The sequence below is a fragment of the Grammomys surdaster genome, unplaced genomic scaffold, assembly GCF_004785775.1.
Source record: "Grammomys surdaster isolate TR1022 unplaced genomic scaffold, NIH_TR_1.0 164, whole genome shotgun sequence".
Classification (NCBI taxonomy): Eukaryota; Metazoa; Chordata; class Mammalia; order Rodentia; family Muridae; genus Grammomys; species Grammomys surdaster.
Window position 1 is genome coordinate 5,954,542 of NW_021604612.1, and position 14,455 is coordinate 5,968,996.

Below are 14,455 nucleotides of genomic sequence, written 5' to 3' on the forward strand. Positions count from 1 at the left end.
CCTTGAGGTTGAATTTCTCCCTCCGGGAGTACCAGCCCCTTCCTCATCAACTAGACCGGATCCCACGGCACCCCAGCGCCTTTCTCCCTGGGCGCCCTTCGGTGAGCATCTCACCGCGCTCCTATTTGGAGATGGAGGGATGGTGGTTAGACCAGCAACAGGACTGGCCAGTCAGGACCGTCTATCTCAGAGCTTAGCGGGTCCCAGGAACCCATCAACCCCACCTTCTTCACTCAGTCCACGCCTGTCACCTGCGGCGCGCGCGCTCCTCCGGGTGCAGGGCTCGGGGAAGGGGAAGCTTTCAGACTGGGCTCACTCGCACGCTCTCCTCTGTCCGGGTCGCCGGGGTCCGCCGCTGGACCCCGGGAGAGTGGCCGGAGGGATGCGGATCGCGCTGCCCGCAAGCTCATCCCGCGGAGCTGCGGCAGGGGCGTACCCGCGTCGTCTCTTTCCCCCCGCCCCCCCGATTCCCGCCCCCGCGGCCGCGAGGGAAGCGGGCGAGCGCTAGGACCGCGCCGCTCCGCCTCCCGCCGCTATAAGAGGCCGCTCGAGCCCCACGCGGAACCGGCTCCGCGCCGCTGTCCCCGCGTCCCCACCCGGCCCGAGCGCAGCGCAACCCAGGCAATCCCCGGCCTGCGTGGGGCGCCCGGGGGCCCCGCGGCGCACCATGGGCGCTGCCCACTCGGCGTCCGAGGAGGTGCGGGAGCTCGAGGGCAAGACCGGCTGTGAGTATCAAGCGGGGGCCGGGCACCCTCGCGGGCGGGGACCGTCGCCTGCATGCCCCCCGGCTTCGCGCCGCCGCCGCGCTGTGTGACCTTGGGCTAGTGGCCGGCCCTCTCTGTGCCTCGCTCTCCGGCTGCTTTAGATGGGTTCCCGCCAGCCGCCGTGCGAGCGACGCCGCCGGGAGGGGTTGGCCGGGACCCCGGCCTTGGGGAGAGGGTGGTCGCGGAGGCGATGTGACCCAAGCTTCCCCCCGGCCAGGGCGGAGCTGGGCAGGTGGCCGCGGCTACGAGAGCCGGCGCCCCGGCAGCCCGGGAGAGCTCGGAGCGCGCGCCGCACCGGCAAGTCTGCGGCTGGGGGTGAGCCGGGAGGAAAGTTTGGAAGTGGTGGCACCGGGAGGAGCCGCGCGGTCCGCGGTGACCTTAGGCGGGGGTCACCCTGCCGCCTCCCCGTGCGTCCCCGCCCCCCGGCTGCAGGCTCGGGCACCGAGCCCAGCGTCCTCCGAGCTGGCCCGCACTCCCGGGACCGCAGAGGCCGGGCGGGGCGCGCGTGGGGGGGAAGCGCCCGTCCGCCCCGCACTTGACCCCGGGCTCGGAAGCGACTTGGGGACCCGGACTTGCGCGAGAGTGGGCAGGGGCGTGGGCGCAGCCTGCTTCCGTGGCCGGACAGAGCCGGTCGTTAGCTCGGCCAGGGCTGTGTGACCTTGAGCCAGTCAGTTCCCGTCTCAGTTTACCTCCTCTGAGGAATGGGAGGCTGGCGCACCCCCGGGGAGTGCTGCGGCAGGAGGTTGCTGCTGACTTGAGAACACCCAGTCAGCCCCACCCGAGAAGGGGACCCGGCTGGCACTCGCCTCCCCAGAGCCCAGTGAAGTCATAGAAAGTCCCCAGCTGCTGAGCGTCTCCACCGCGCACACAGTATGTGGAGTGGGCAGCGAACCCGCGAGAGTCGTTTACACGACCCGCTAAGGGCGCGCGCCGTCGGGGCGGTCCCGGCGAGAGCCGGCTGTGGGTGCGCGGCCCGGGGTGTGCAAGCACCGCGTGAAAGGGGAACGGTGTGCGAGCGGGAGTGTGTGCACGCTGTGTGCAAGCCGGGAGTGGGTGCACACTGTGTGCGAGGCAAGCAGGAGTGTGTGCACATGGTGTGCAAGCCGGGAGTGTGAGCACATTGTGAAAGTCTAGAGTGTATGCACACTGTGTGCAAGCCGGGAGTGTGCGCACACTGTGTTCAAGGCAAGCAGGACTGACTGTGTGCGTCCTGTGTGAAAGCCAGGAGCGCGCACACTGTGTGCGAGGCAAGCGGGAGTGTGTGCACGCTGTGCGGAAGGCAGACAGAAGTGCGTGCACGCTGTGTAATTGTGAGTGTGCGCACGCCGTGGGCACTGCTGTTTGAAGCACGGTTGGTTTCACTTTGGGGCTCAGGCTGCTGTGATCTGGGACACTCCCTGCCTCAGTCTCCCCAGTTCCGGGACTGCAGGGCAGCGCCCCCTCCCCAACTTTTGTTATTTCTCTCTCTGAATTCATTTTACTGACCACAAGCCCAAAGTTTCATAAACCTACCACCCTGAGGCCCACGTGATGGAAGACGGCAGGAGTCCCCGCCCACCTCTGACTCAGTTTGACCGATTGCCAGTTGCCATCCCAGCTGGTGTGGAGAGAGCTGGGATTCCGGGTGCAGGTTGGATCCCCATCGGAGCAGCACCCAGGGCCTTTTGGGGGAATTCCTGCGGGCTGTGGGTTTGACAGTGATGGGCCGCAAGGCATGCTGGGAACCTTGTCAGTTTCCTGGGCCCAGCCTCCCACGGTGACAGATGCTCAGGCTCAGTGGCGGCCTGGAGGTGGCTGGGGTGGCTTCTTCACTTGCTGCCTGGGCTCAGAATTCAACTCTAAAGGGAGCCGGAGGGGGGAATCTGAGGTTGCCCCCGCCCCAGGAACAGTGCTTCCTGGGGTCCCACAGGCCCTGAAGGTGGCTGGCAGATGGTTATGGACTAGAGTTTTTGAGGATTTTAGAGGATGTGGAGGTGACCCAGAGAGGCCAATATCCCCAAGCAGGATGCACAGCACACAGATCCACCCCACTGGTGTTATGTATCCAGGAACAAGCAACAGGGAGAGAGGAGCGAGGAGGTTTAGTCAGGTAAGGAGGAGCTAGTCATGTGACAGCGACCAGAACATTCGACTGGCAGGTGCCAAGGCCCTGTGGGCCGTTGGTCACCTCAGTGAGAATGGGCAATGACACAGCAGTCCTCCAGCCTCAGGCTGCACTGCAGGCCAACTTCAGGGGTCATCCCTTGTGTTCCCATACCTCAGTTTCCCCTCCTGTCAGATGGGCATTGCAGTAGAGCTGCCCAGCCCTCAGAGCCACATTGAGCTAGGTCTTGGTCCCTTTAATCCTGCTGTGTGACCTTCAGCAGGTTACTGACCCTCTGGGCCTCAGTGCCCCACTTGGGCGTCGCCTCTGAGCAGTTTGTGTGAACCTGGGAGGTGACATTAACGAGGAAGGTGCTGGGCGTGGGATGGGATTGGACAGGGCCATGATGCAAGAACTTTTGGACAGCCAGGGGGACACCACTGCACTGGGGCTTGCTTATACCAGCACTGAGAACTTTACACAACACCCAGTAGGTCTTCACCCACATCTTCGGGGAAGGAGATAAGGCCATTTCCTCTCCTGAGGGAAACTGAGGCTCAGAGAGAGACAGCATCTTGCCTGTAGCACCACAGCCAGGAGGGAAGGGTTACGAGATGGAGAGTTCCCCACCACACACTGTAACCTCTGAGGCAGGAACCACTTCCCATAATGCATTGCTCTTCCTTCCTTTCCTCACCCCAGGACCTTTGCACAGGCCTTTCTGCTGTTGATCCGCTCTGCACCATCTTGATCAATATTTGCTGTTGATTGATGGGAGAATCTTCCTGTCACCTCCTCCTGGGTTAAGATTTCAGGGCAGGGGCTGGAGAGATGGCTCAGAGGTTAAGAGCACTGACTGCTCTTCCAGAGGTCCTGAGTTCAATTCCCAGCAACCACATGGTGGCTCACAACCATCTGTAGTGAGATCTGATGCCCTCTTCTGGTGTGTCTGAGGACAGCTACAGTGTGCTCATCATATACATTAAATAAATAAAATCTTTAAAAAAAAAAAAAAAAAAAAAAAAAAAAAAAAAAATGATTTCAGGGCAGGGCCGGGCGGTGGTGGCGCACGCCTTTAATCCCAGCACTTGGGAGGCTGAGGCAGGCGGATTTCTGAGTTCGAGGCCAGCCTGGTCTACAGAGTGAGTTCCAGGACAGCCAGGGCTACACAGAGAAACCCTGTCTCCAAAAAACCAAAACAAAAAAGATTTCAGCACAAAGTTCCCACCACCATCTAGGGCCCTGAGAGCCATTGCTCCCTTCCAGAAAACTTCCCTGCCTGGCTGCTCTCCCGCTGAGCCCAGGGTTGCCTCCCCGACCCCCACCCCCCTGTCCCTGCCAGGCTGAGTCACTCCAGGGCAAATATGCCTGAAGAGAACTCAGGAGCTACCCGCCCGCACAGGGCACACCCACGGCTGCACCCGCCTCCCTCCACAGTGAGAACTGATTGACTCTTGTCTCAACTCTTGTCTCAAGCCTCCCTCTGAGCCAACTCAGCGCCTAGACTGTTCCCGAGCTGCTGAGGACCTCATCCTCTTTCCATCTAGGAGGGGACATCAGGCCAGGTCCATGACCCTCGGGATCCTGAGCTGGCCCGAGGTGCTCCCACCTCTCCCCAGTCCCCGCCCCACTCCTAGGCTCCTGATTGAAGGCAGACAGGAAGATGCTGGAAAAGGCAGGGGGTCTGTCCTCCAGTCTCCAGGCCTACAGAGAGGCCAAGCAGCTGCCAGAAGAAACAGAACCTTGGGCCAGAACTCGGCCTTTATGGCAACATTGGCAGCCCTGTGCCATTCGCTCGGCGCCAGGAGCAGCTCAGAAGTCAATAACCAGGTCCTGTTCCAGGGCCCTGTGGGGACGCTGCTGGCCCATTGCATGGATGAGGTCATGGAGGCTCTGCAGATGGAAGAGAGACAGAGAGAGAGAGAGAGAGAGAGAGAGAGAGAGAGAGAGAGAGAGAGAGAGAGACCAAAACCCTCCCCTCCAGGAGAGAGCGAAGACCCGCTGGGGCCTGGGGCCTCCTTCTTTTCTATTGAGTTCTACCCCTGAGGAGGCCATTGTTTGGGCCATAGTCCTCTTTGTATTGTAGAACTCTGGCTGGAGCCCAGGTCCTCACACATGCTAGGCAAGTGCTTCACCAGTTAGTTGCACCCCGACCCCCCCATTTAAAAACAAACTGTTAGTCTTTGTGTGTAGGTCAGACTGGCCTAGCACCCAGGGCCCTCCTCATCAGCCTCCCAGCGATGGCACCTGAGGCCTTCCTCATCGTCAGGGAGCCCGTTGTCCTCCTATGCTTGCAGGCCCTGGATGAGGGTAGAGGATGGGCGGGTCCTCTGCCCTTCAGCTGCTCAAGGGCCTGAGGTACAGGGGGTGGCATGGGGTGGGGCTGACACCTGTGCTCAGCCATCCTCTAAGGCATGAGTGCAGCCAGCCAAAGCCACCTTCCTCAGCAACAGATGCCGGGAGCCTCACAAAAGGGGGCTTACCCCCGCAGCTCTCTAAGGTCTCAGGACAAGAACATTCGAAGCCATTTGTACCTAGGAGGTGACAACAGGCACACACCTGTCATCCCAACAGAAGGAGCGTGAGTTTGAGACTGGGCTGTGTCTAGAAAATGGAGGAAGAGATTTAAATCAATTCCTTTGGTTTTGTCTCTGTGTAGCCCTGGCTGTCCTGGACTGTCTTTGTAGACCAGGCTGGCCCAGAACACACAGAGACCCTCCTGCATCTGCCTCCTGAGTGCAGGGACCAGAGGAGTTCCACACCACACCCAGCGGCTATTCTCTGTCACTCCCTGTAAAAGCTCATGAGGGCCCGATCCTAGTGGCCAGTATCCTAGTGGCCAGTTTATAAACAAAACAGGCTTGACTTAGCAAGTGACTGCCCGTGGTCACATAGATGCTGAATTGTAATCCAAAGCAGATCCTTCTAGTGAGGTTTCAAATGTGTGTGTGTGGGGGGGGGGTAGGATGGAGCGGAAGGGAGGGAGACAGAGACCCCAGAGGTAAAGGACAGAGCCTGCAGCCCCAGGGGTCCCTGGCATGCCCAGGAGAGGCCTGCATGTTACAGCCACAGGTTAGTATACTGTGTTCATTGGGCCTCAGGATTGATAGCATGGATTCTGAGTGATACAGAATGTTCAAGAACTTGCATGTTTGTTGATGGGCAGTTAGATTGGAGTGAGAGTCACCCCCTCTGTCTCCTGGGGGCTTCCTGGGTAGCTCACATCTGTTTTGAAGAGGACCTTGTGCTGTCTGTGGGGGAGCAGGTGGCAGTTTCTAGAGTTGCCAGCCTAGAGACCTGCAGTAATGGGTCTCCTGGTGCCCCTTCTCACCCGGCTCCCAAGCCCTGTACGGGCATGCTATTTTGTTTTGAGCGGCTGCTCCCACCCCTCCACCCCCACTCCCGGATGTAGCAGGGAGGTTAATCAGAGCTCAGGCATACAGCCGGCTAGATGATACAGACCAGACGGCTGGATGACACAGACCAGACGGCTGGATGACAGGCCAGACAGTGCCCTGTGCACAGATGAGCTCCTGTATCCTCAAAGCACTTTGGTCCCCGGTGCCTTAAGCGAAGGGATGTGAGGTTTGCGCATCTCTGAAGGACCCATTGCTCTAGGAAGAAGGCAGGCCAGGGCCAGAGGGAGGAGCAGGGGCGCCAGACAGCTTACCACTTCCTCCAGCTTCATCATTAATTCATAAAGCCAGAAGGTCGACTGGGCATTTCCACCGTGGTGGCCATTACCTTATGCACGAGGACAAAAAGGTCCTTTGTCGTCCCTGCAGCGTGACCTTTGCGGACGGACATGCTGTCAGCAGTGGCCTTCCACTTGGGAGGCCACAGGAAGTGTTCGAGGCCATACAGGGGCCTTAGGTCCTCTAGAAGGGGAGGCAGGAGGCAGAGGCATTGCCCATGAGGCTGAGTCTCTCAGATCCCCTTCGAGAGGAGCTTGGTTGTGCCTCAAGGCCCTCTGGGGAGAATATCTTGCCACAAGCGCTGCAGCTGGAAGAGGGTGCCCCCCCCACCCCCGGCAAATGTGGGCTGAGCACCCATCTTAGATCTAGAGTGCTCCCAAATGCAAACTTTCTGAGCACTGGTGCGACACCCCAAGTGGAAAATTCCTCCCTGACCTCATGTGACAGATGGGCTCAAGACACATGCAGGAAGACTTCAGGGGGGAACGCAGTGGTAGGGGACATGCCTAACTAGGAGACTTTTGGATCCATCCTCAACGCCACCAAAACAAAGCAGATGCCTTAAAAAATATATGCTGGGCACTGGTGGCACACCCCTTTAATCCCAGTACTCTGGAGGCAGAGGCATGGGGGATCTCTGTGAGTTTGAGACCAGCCTGGTCTACAAAGTAAGCTCTGGGAACAGCCAAGGCTACACAGAGAAACCCTGTCTTGAAAATCCAAATATAAACACACACACACACACACACACACACACACACACACGTCTCAGTCCATAGCGTGCCTGCCCCCAAATAACCCAGTACTAAATAAAACCAATATGGTGATTCCAGGACTTGAGAGGTGGAGAGAAGAAAATCAGAAGTTCAAGGTCAGCCTCTGCTACTTAAGGAGTCTGAGGCCAACCAGGGATTTATACAACCCTGCCTGGAAACAAACTAGTACATAAAAATCACTTCGGTGTTTTGACTTGGGTCCCATCCTTAAGACACCTCACCTGTAACAAAGTCAAACCTGAAACATGCACAGTCCAAGGCTTTCAAGTCTTTGTAATTACAAGGTGATAAACTTCTGCACCTGGCCACGTTCCAACGTAAGTGGTGATTTAAATTATATTTATGTGTGTACGTCAGTGCTTCTGTGGGTGCATATCCCACAACACAGCCTTGGCGGCAAGAGCCTCTACCCTCTGAGCCATCTTGCCAGCCCTGCATGGAAATTTTTACATCCAGATTCCATAACATCGTCACCTCTCTTATCTTTGACAGACCAAAAGTGAACTATTTATCTCTCCCTTTGTGCTTAATTTTGTCTGGCTACGTGGTGGGTTTTTTTTTTTTCCTAAAGCCTGCAAACTGGCTAATTATTCTTTTTTTTTTAAAGATTTATTTATTTTATGTATATGAATACACTGTAGCTGGTCTTCAGACACATCAGCAGAGGGCATCAGATCTTATTACAGATGGTCATGAGCCACCATATGGTTGCTGGGAATTGAACTCAGGACCTCTGGAAGTGCAGTCAGTGCTCTTAACCACTGAGCCATCTCCCCAGCCCCCTGGCTAATTATTCTTTTGGGCAAATATTTATTCTTGCAAAAACTATTCCTTATGGATTTGCTTTTCTTATTTAATAAATTTTTCCCATAGATTTCCCATAGATTCAAGGGTCTGTGAATTATAAACAGAACTCTCTTCTGCTGGTATCTATGAATGAACATTGGGCTGGGTATAAAATTTTAGCTTGCTGGATGATCCCCTACTCCCAGTCTGTTTTGGATTTCTGTTGTCTAATGGGGTTTTGTTGTTGTTGTTGAAACCTATTTTTCCCTCTGTTTTAAAATTTGTGTCAGTGTTTTTTTTATATGATCCTGCCTGGGAATAAATTATGCTGTTTCATTCTAAAAAGGATTCATATCTTCTATCACAAAAAAATTATTGCTACCCCGTGAGTGATTTTTTTTGGGGGGGGGGGTTGGTTTTTTCAAGATAGGGTTTCTCTGTGTAGCCCTGGCTGTCCTGAAACTCACTCTGTAGACCAGGCTAGCCTCGAACTCTCGAACTCAGAAATCTGCCTGCCTCTGCCTCCCAAGTGCTGGGATTAAAGGCGTGCGCCAGCCGGTGAGTGATCTTATCCTTCAGTGGTTGCTGTTACAAATATGTCGGATCTTTTGTTGTCTTCTGACCACCTCTTGACCCTTCTTTCATGTTTTCTTCGTTGCTCTGAGCCCCGTTCAGCATCATTTCTTTAGGTTTGCCTTTCAATTCACTAATTTTCTCTCCAGCCAGGTTGCAGCCTTTATCTATTCATTGTGCTGGCTAGTTTTATATCAACTTGATACAAATCCGAGTCCTCCGCGAGATCCTGCTGTAAGGCATTTTCTTAATTAGTGATTGATGGAGGAGGGCCCCGCCCATTGTGGGTGTGGCCAGCCCATTGTGGGTGGGGCCAGCCCTGGGCTGCTGGTCCTGGGTTCCGTAAGAAAGCAGGCTGAGGAAGCCATGAGGAGCGAGCCAGTAAGCAGCACCCCTCCATGGCCTCTGCATCAGCTCCTGCCTCCAGGTTCCTGCCCTGTGTGAGTTCCTGTCCTGACTTCCTACAATGATGAACCGTGATGTGGATGTGTAAGCTGAATTAACCCTTTCTTTCCCCATGTTGCTTTGGTCAGGGTGTTTCATCACAGCAAGATGCCCGCTAAAGTTTTTAAATTCTAGTTACTTACAAATTGCTTACAGGCTCACATGGTAGAGTTTGAATACCCTGCTTTGATTTGTGTGGTTTGGCCCGATCCTGAGTTCGACTCCTCTGCTGGGGCTATCCCTCCCTCTCACAGGGTTCCTGTGTGTCCTGAGCCACAGAAGTGATTCCAGGGTGCTGTGCACCTGTTGTGTTAAGTATCTCAGGGTTCCCACCAGTCTGCAAACACTGCCTATATGAACTCAGTTTGGGGCCGATGTGGATTGGCTACCCTTTGCATTTCAGTGTTCTGTGGGGTCCTTGAGCTTACTCAGACCCAAGGCCAGGTGGCTCTCTCAGTGGGTTTAAAGCCCCCATTATCGACATGAGAGCATTCTAACACTCTCTGGCGTCTTCAGTTCATCACACTGTGGGGTCTCAGTCCCTCCTTGCTTCTGGCATTTGGGTATGTCCTCCTCCCTCCCTGGGACAGGATCTTGTCCAACATCCTTAGCTGTCCTTAAACTAGAGATCCTCCTGCCTCAGCTTCCTAAATGCTGGATTTATAGGTGTGTGCAACTAGGCCCCCGCTCAGGGAACACTCTCCCTTCTGAGCTTGGCAGGTTATTTATGTGGATTCTGGTTTTCTCCAGCGGCCACTGTGTTTGGAGTGCCAGGTGGAGCCCGTGCTAGCTCTCAGAAGCTGGGCCAGCTTCTCAGACTTCATTCCCATTGTGGTTGCACGTGAGGTTAAGTTTCTGCAGCTTGATTCAGCCTCGGATAAGTTAGCTGAGAGCATTCTGAGGGCGGGGGCTGAGCTGTTCTGGAGCCCATTGCATCACGCCCGCTTTCTGAAGGTCTGCGTGGCTCGAGGTTGCCCCCGCCTTTCTGAATGGCTCCGCTGTAACGCATAAATGTAATGTGCCCCCAGCCCACGGCAGGAAGAACCAACCCTACCTGCGGTGTCCAGAGCTGTGTGACTCTCAGGGAGCCGCACTGCCTCTCTGATCCTGTCTCCCGAGCAGCCAAGTGGGTGTACTGACTGCACTGTTCGGAGAGTTGAGCTGTCGCCTGGCCGGCCCTGGCTCAGCTCCCGCCTGAGTCAGGCTGTCACTCTCTTTATTCCTGCTATAAGGCGAATGTAAAGAGCAGAGTATAGCTGGGGGAAGGCGGGCACAGCCCAACTGTGGTGCTCCAAGCTTCGCTCTCCCACTCTTACGGATCCCTGCACTGCCTCCTCTGTCGGAGGACAGGGTGAAGGCAATCCACCTATCGTGTTTACCCTTCCCCCACACACCCCAGGGATGTGTTCTGTACAGAAGCAGCGCACAGCGTCTCCAGCGGGACCCTCGATGCCCCGGGGTGACAATAGATGATGTATCAGAGATGACGTGGCCCGGGCTAGCTCTGTCCAGGGAAGTTGGTGTCTTTTGCCTGAAGTCTGTGCTCCAGGTTGGATTTGAATAAACTACTTCAAAGAGGCCAGGTGCATCCTTGGTAGGTTTTAAAGTCCATGGCAATAGGGTGTGTGCGTACCGGGGTTGTGGCTGTCAAGGTAGAGGAGGGGTGCTCTCCAGAGAGGGCAGTTGGCACAGGATCCCTTGTGAGGAGGCTCCGGAAGCCCAGCCTCTGTCCCTCCCTCCCTCCCTCTCTCCCTTCATAGCCCCGAATTAGTCACTGCTGTGTCTGGAGCCCCAGGTGGCCTCCCTGTGGAGCTCAGAGCCAGCAGAACAGCCCTGAAGATTGGGGTTGCTTCGGCGGCGGCGCAGCAAGCCAGTCACAGCCAGGCTAATGGCTCGTTTCTCTATCCAGCTAAGTAGACACCGATTTTTTTTTTTGGTTTGTTTATTTGTTTTTTTCAATTGGAGCCAAAGTTCATGTGACATGAAATTTACCATTTTAGCACCGAGGAGGTGGCCCAGTCGGTAAAGTGCCACCTGTGAGCATGAGGATCCGAGTTCCATCCCGGGTACTCATGGCAAATGTGATAACGTACATCTGTTCCCAGCACTGGGGATGCAGAGTGGGGAGGAGCCCTGGAGGTCCAGGGCCAGTCCTCCTGCAGGCTGAATCTGTGAACTCGGGTACAGTGACGGACCCTGGCTCAAAAACCAAGGTTGAGAGTGACAGAGGAAGACACGATGTTGACCTCACCCCTTCCACATGCCCCCATGTAAACACACAAGCGCACACACATACACACATAAACTCACATGTACACACATGAACTCGCACATATACACACATGAACATGCACATATACGCTTATACACATACACACACATGTATCCACAAGTCCACACATATACACACATACACACATGTACACCCACATATACACACACATGTACACCCACATACACACACATACACACACATGTATCCACAAGTCCACACATGTACACACATACACACATGTACATACATATACACTTACACACATACACTCACATACACACATGTACACCCACATACACACATGTACACACACGTACACACATATACACACTCACCATTTTAACTGCTGTGATGTGAACAGCTCAGTTGGGTTCAATGCATTTCATGTTCTAAACCACCGTCTCTATATCCAGAACATTCCATCACCCCCAATTCAACCCTGTATCCACCCATTATCCATCTTTACCCTCTCCTCCTGGCCCTTGCCCAGCAAGAGTCCTGTTCCATTCCTATGGAGTCACCTGGTACGTTGCTTGACATATAGACCAGGTGTGGACCAGGTGGCTCTGGTGCTGGCTACGATGTTGTCAACACCCCGTGTGCCAGTGAGTGTCCCCACAGCCTGTCTTGATTGGGATCAGGACATCGCCCAATATATTTCTCCTTTCATACAGTCATCCACAGGCGGGCGACATGGCTGTTGCCACCTTGGAGAGCTGTGAATGGTGTTTGTCACTGAGATGGCTTGTCACCATGGGAGCCATTTCCCAGGAGGTGGGAGGTGTTATTGTTTTCTCAGAGTAGGAGGCGCAGATCGGCAGATCGGGAGAACAGTGACTGCTTAAGGAGGGGCTCAAAGCTGCCTCTCCTTACTGCTGGCCTGGGCTGATCTCTACATACACGGGGAGTCCTGTGTCGGCAGAGCCCCATCCCTGTCTGTGGGATGCTGAACCACAGAGCTCCGGGTACCCCAAGAGTCCCCAGTCCTACTTGGTTGTGCTGGTCCTTGTCAAGCATCCATATTCAGGTGAACTGGACACAGCAGGGAGTAGGGAAGCTTAGGGAGTACCCCCGCCACCCCCCACCCCCCCACACACACGGAGAGCAGGGTTAGGCCCCTCTGGCCCACTTGCCTCTCAGTGTCTGGGGCCTTTGCTTCTCTCCTTTGCTGCACCTGCTGCCTCCCACAATTCCTGGCCCTCACTGAGTGTATAGTCCATCTTGCCAGGAGTCGTATGTTCCCTGAAGGTGAAGACTCTAAAACATGTCCAAATGGATGAAACCAGCAAATCTCCCCCTGCCATCTCCTGAGCTGTTCCCCCCGACCCTCATGCTTCATGTCCCAGGCTTCAGGGATCCCCATCAGTCAGACCCTCCCACCCCAGGGGTGGAAATAGCTCTCCCATCACTCTTTCCACTGAAACATGAGGTGCAGAATTCACATGGCCTCCTGAGGCCTCGTTACTACGTTATGTGGGTTACATGTTGACTTGGTAGTATTTTAGATTATCATGAACTAAAGAAAGTATAATCCTAAAATTAATTTCACCTGGATGTGGGTCAAGTGTTATTAGAAACTCCAGGAAGCACAGTTTACCACTTATCAGAAGCACAGACATAGTGGCCACACCTTTGAACCCAGCACTCAGCAGGTAGGTCTCTGTGACCAGGGCCAACCTGGTCTACAGTGTGAGTTACATAGTGAGACCCTGTGTAGAGGAATTTTAATCCAGTAATGTGACTTCTCTGTCAAGGAATCACATCCAAAGACCACCTAGGTCTGTGGGATCTGGCTGGAATACAGACTTGCCCTTAACACACACCTTTCACTCCTTTGACTAGAATACAGAGACACCTTTAACCCCACTGGCTGGAATACAGACACCCTTAGCACATACCTTTAATGCCAAACAATGAAGGTAAAATTAGTTTGAAGGAGGAGGCAGCCATGTTTGAAAGTGATGTCTAATGGAGGGGCAGACAAAGTAATGAATCAGAGAAAGATTTGACAGAATGAGTCAGATAGGATACACCCAACTCTCAGGAAAACAGCACAAGAAAGAGAGGTTACTTGGAAAGCAGCAGCAGGAGAGAGGGGGAGGAGGAGGGAGGGGGAGAAGCAGGAGCAGGGGTGGAGGGAAGAGGAGGCAGTTTTACTGGGACAGTTTTACCAAGACAAGTTGTAGGTGAAGACAGAAGATTAGAACAGAATGCCAGAGTTAGTTTGAGGTCAAGCAGAGCAATTCAGTGAGAAGCAGGGGTGGGGCAGGGGGAGGGAGGATAGGTTGAATCGGTCAGCTTGGAGAGGAATGTGAGCCAGAACAGCTGAGTTGAATCAGCCAGCCAGAGTTCAGAAAGAACTAGAAAGGGTAAGCTTATTCAGAAGTGAGTCCTCCGAGATGACAATTACATCTGGCGAATACTTTTACAACCCTGTCTCAAATAGTACAGGGTGAAGAGCTGGGGGTATGGGTCAATTAGTAGAGCATTTGGTAGACTCATGACCACACCCCCACTGACTCATGGCCATGCCCCCAGACTCATAACATGAGGCCCTGAGTTCAATCCCCAGCACAGCGTAAACTGGGTTTGGCAGCTCATGCCCATAATCCCTGATCTCAGGTACACATCAGGGTTCTAGGTCATCTTTGGCTATATAAGTGAGTTGGAGTCTAGCCTGGGCTTCGTGGGAGCCTGTCTCAAAAAGGGAGCGAGAAAAGGAAGGGAACTATGTCCTTTACAAGACCACATGTACCCAGACCACGGCACTGAGCCAAGGATGACTTATTAATATTTTTGTGAGCGTCTGCTGTCCCATATGCCAGGTGCCATGTGCCAGGAAATGTTATTATGGTTGATGCCTACGCACTGTACAGAGAGAAACTGGGAAACACGGGGAAGCTAGAGTCCCAGGGTGGCGAGCTCTGTCATGCTTTTTTCCTCTGTGCTTACACGTATTATCGTCTTGGCTAGTTGGATGGTCCCCTTGACATGCCGGGAGCATTAAATACTGACTCTCGATACTTCAGAATAGTTTTTCAAGGGCTGGAGATGTCTCT

At 54.4% G+C, this 14,455-nt stretch overlaps 1 protein-coding gene across 1 annotated transcript in view; it reads left to right on the forward strand.

The window, feature by feature from the left end:
• The first annotated feature begins 479 nt into the window (after positions 1–479).
• Tesc (tescalcin) overlaps positions 480–14,455 on the forward strand; it is a 32,229-nt gene continuing 18,253 nt past the window's right edge. The window contains exon 1 of the mRNA XM_028765471.1: positions 480–725. Within this exon, the coding sequence (XP_028621304.1) occupies positions 668–725 (58 nt within the window). The 5' untranslated portion in view covers positions 480–667. The remainder of the gene's footprint in view (positions 726–14,455) is intronic.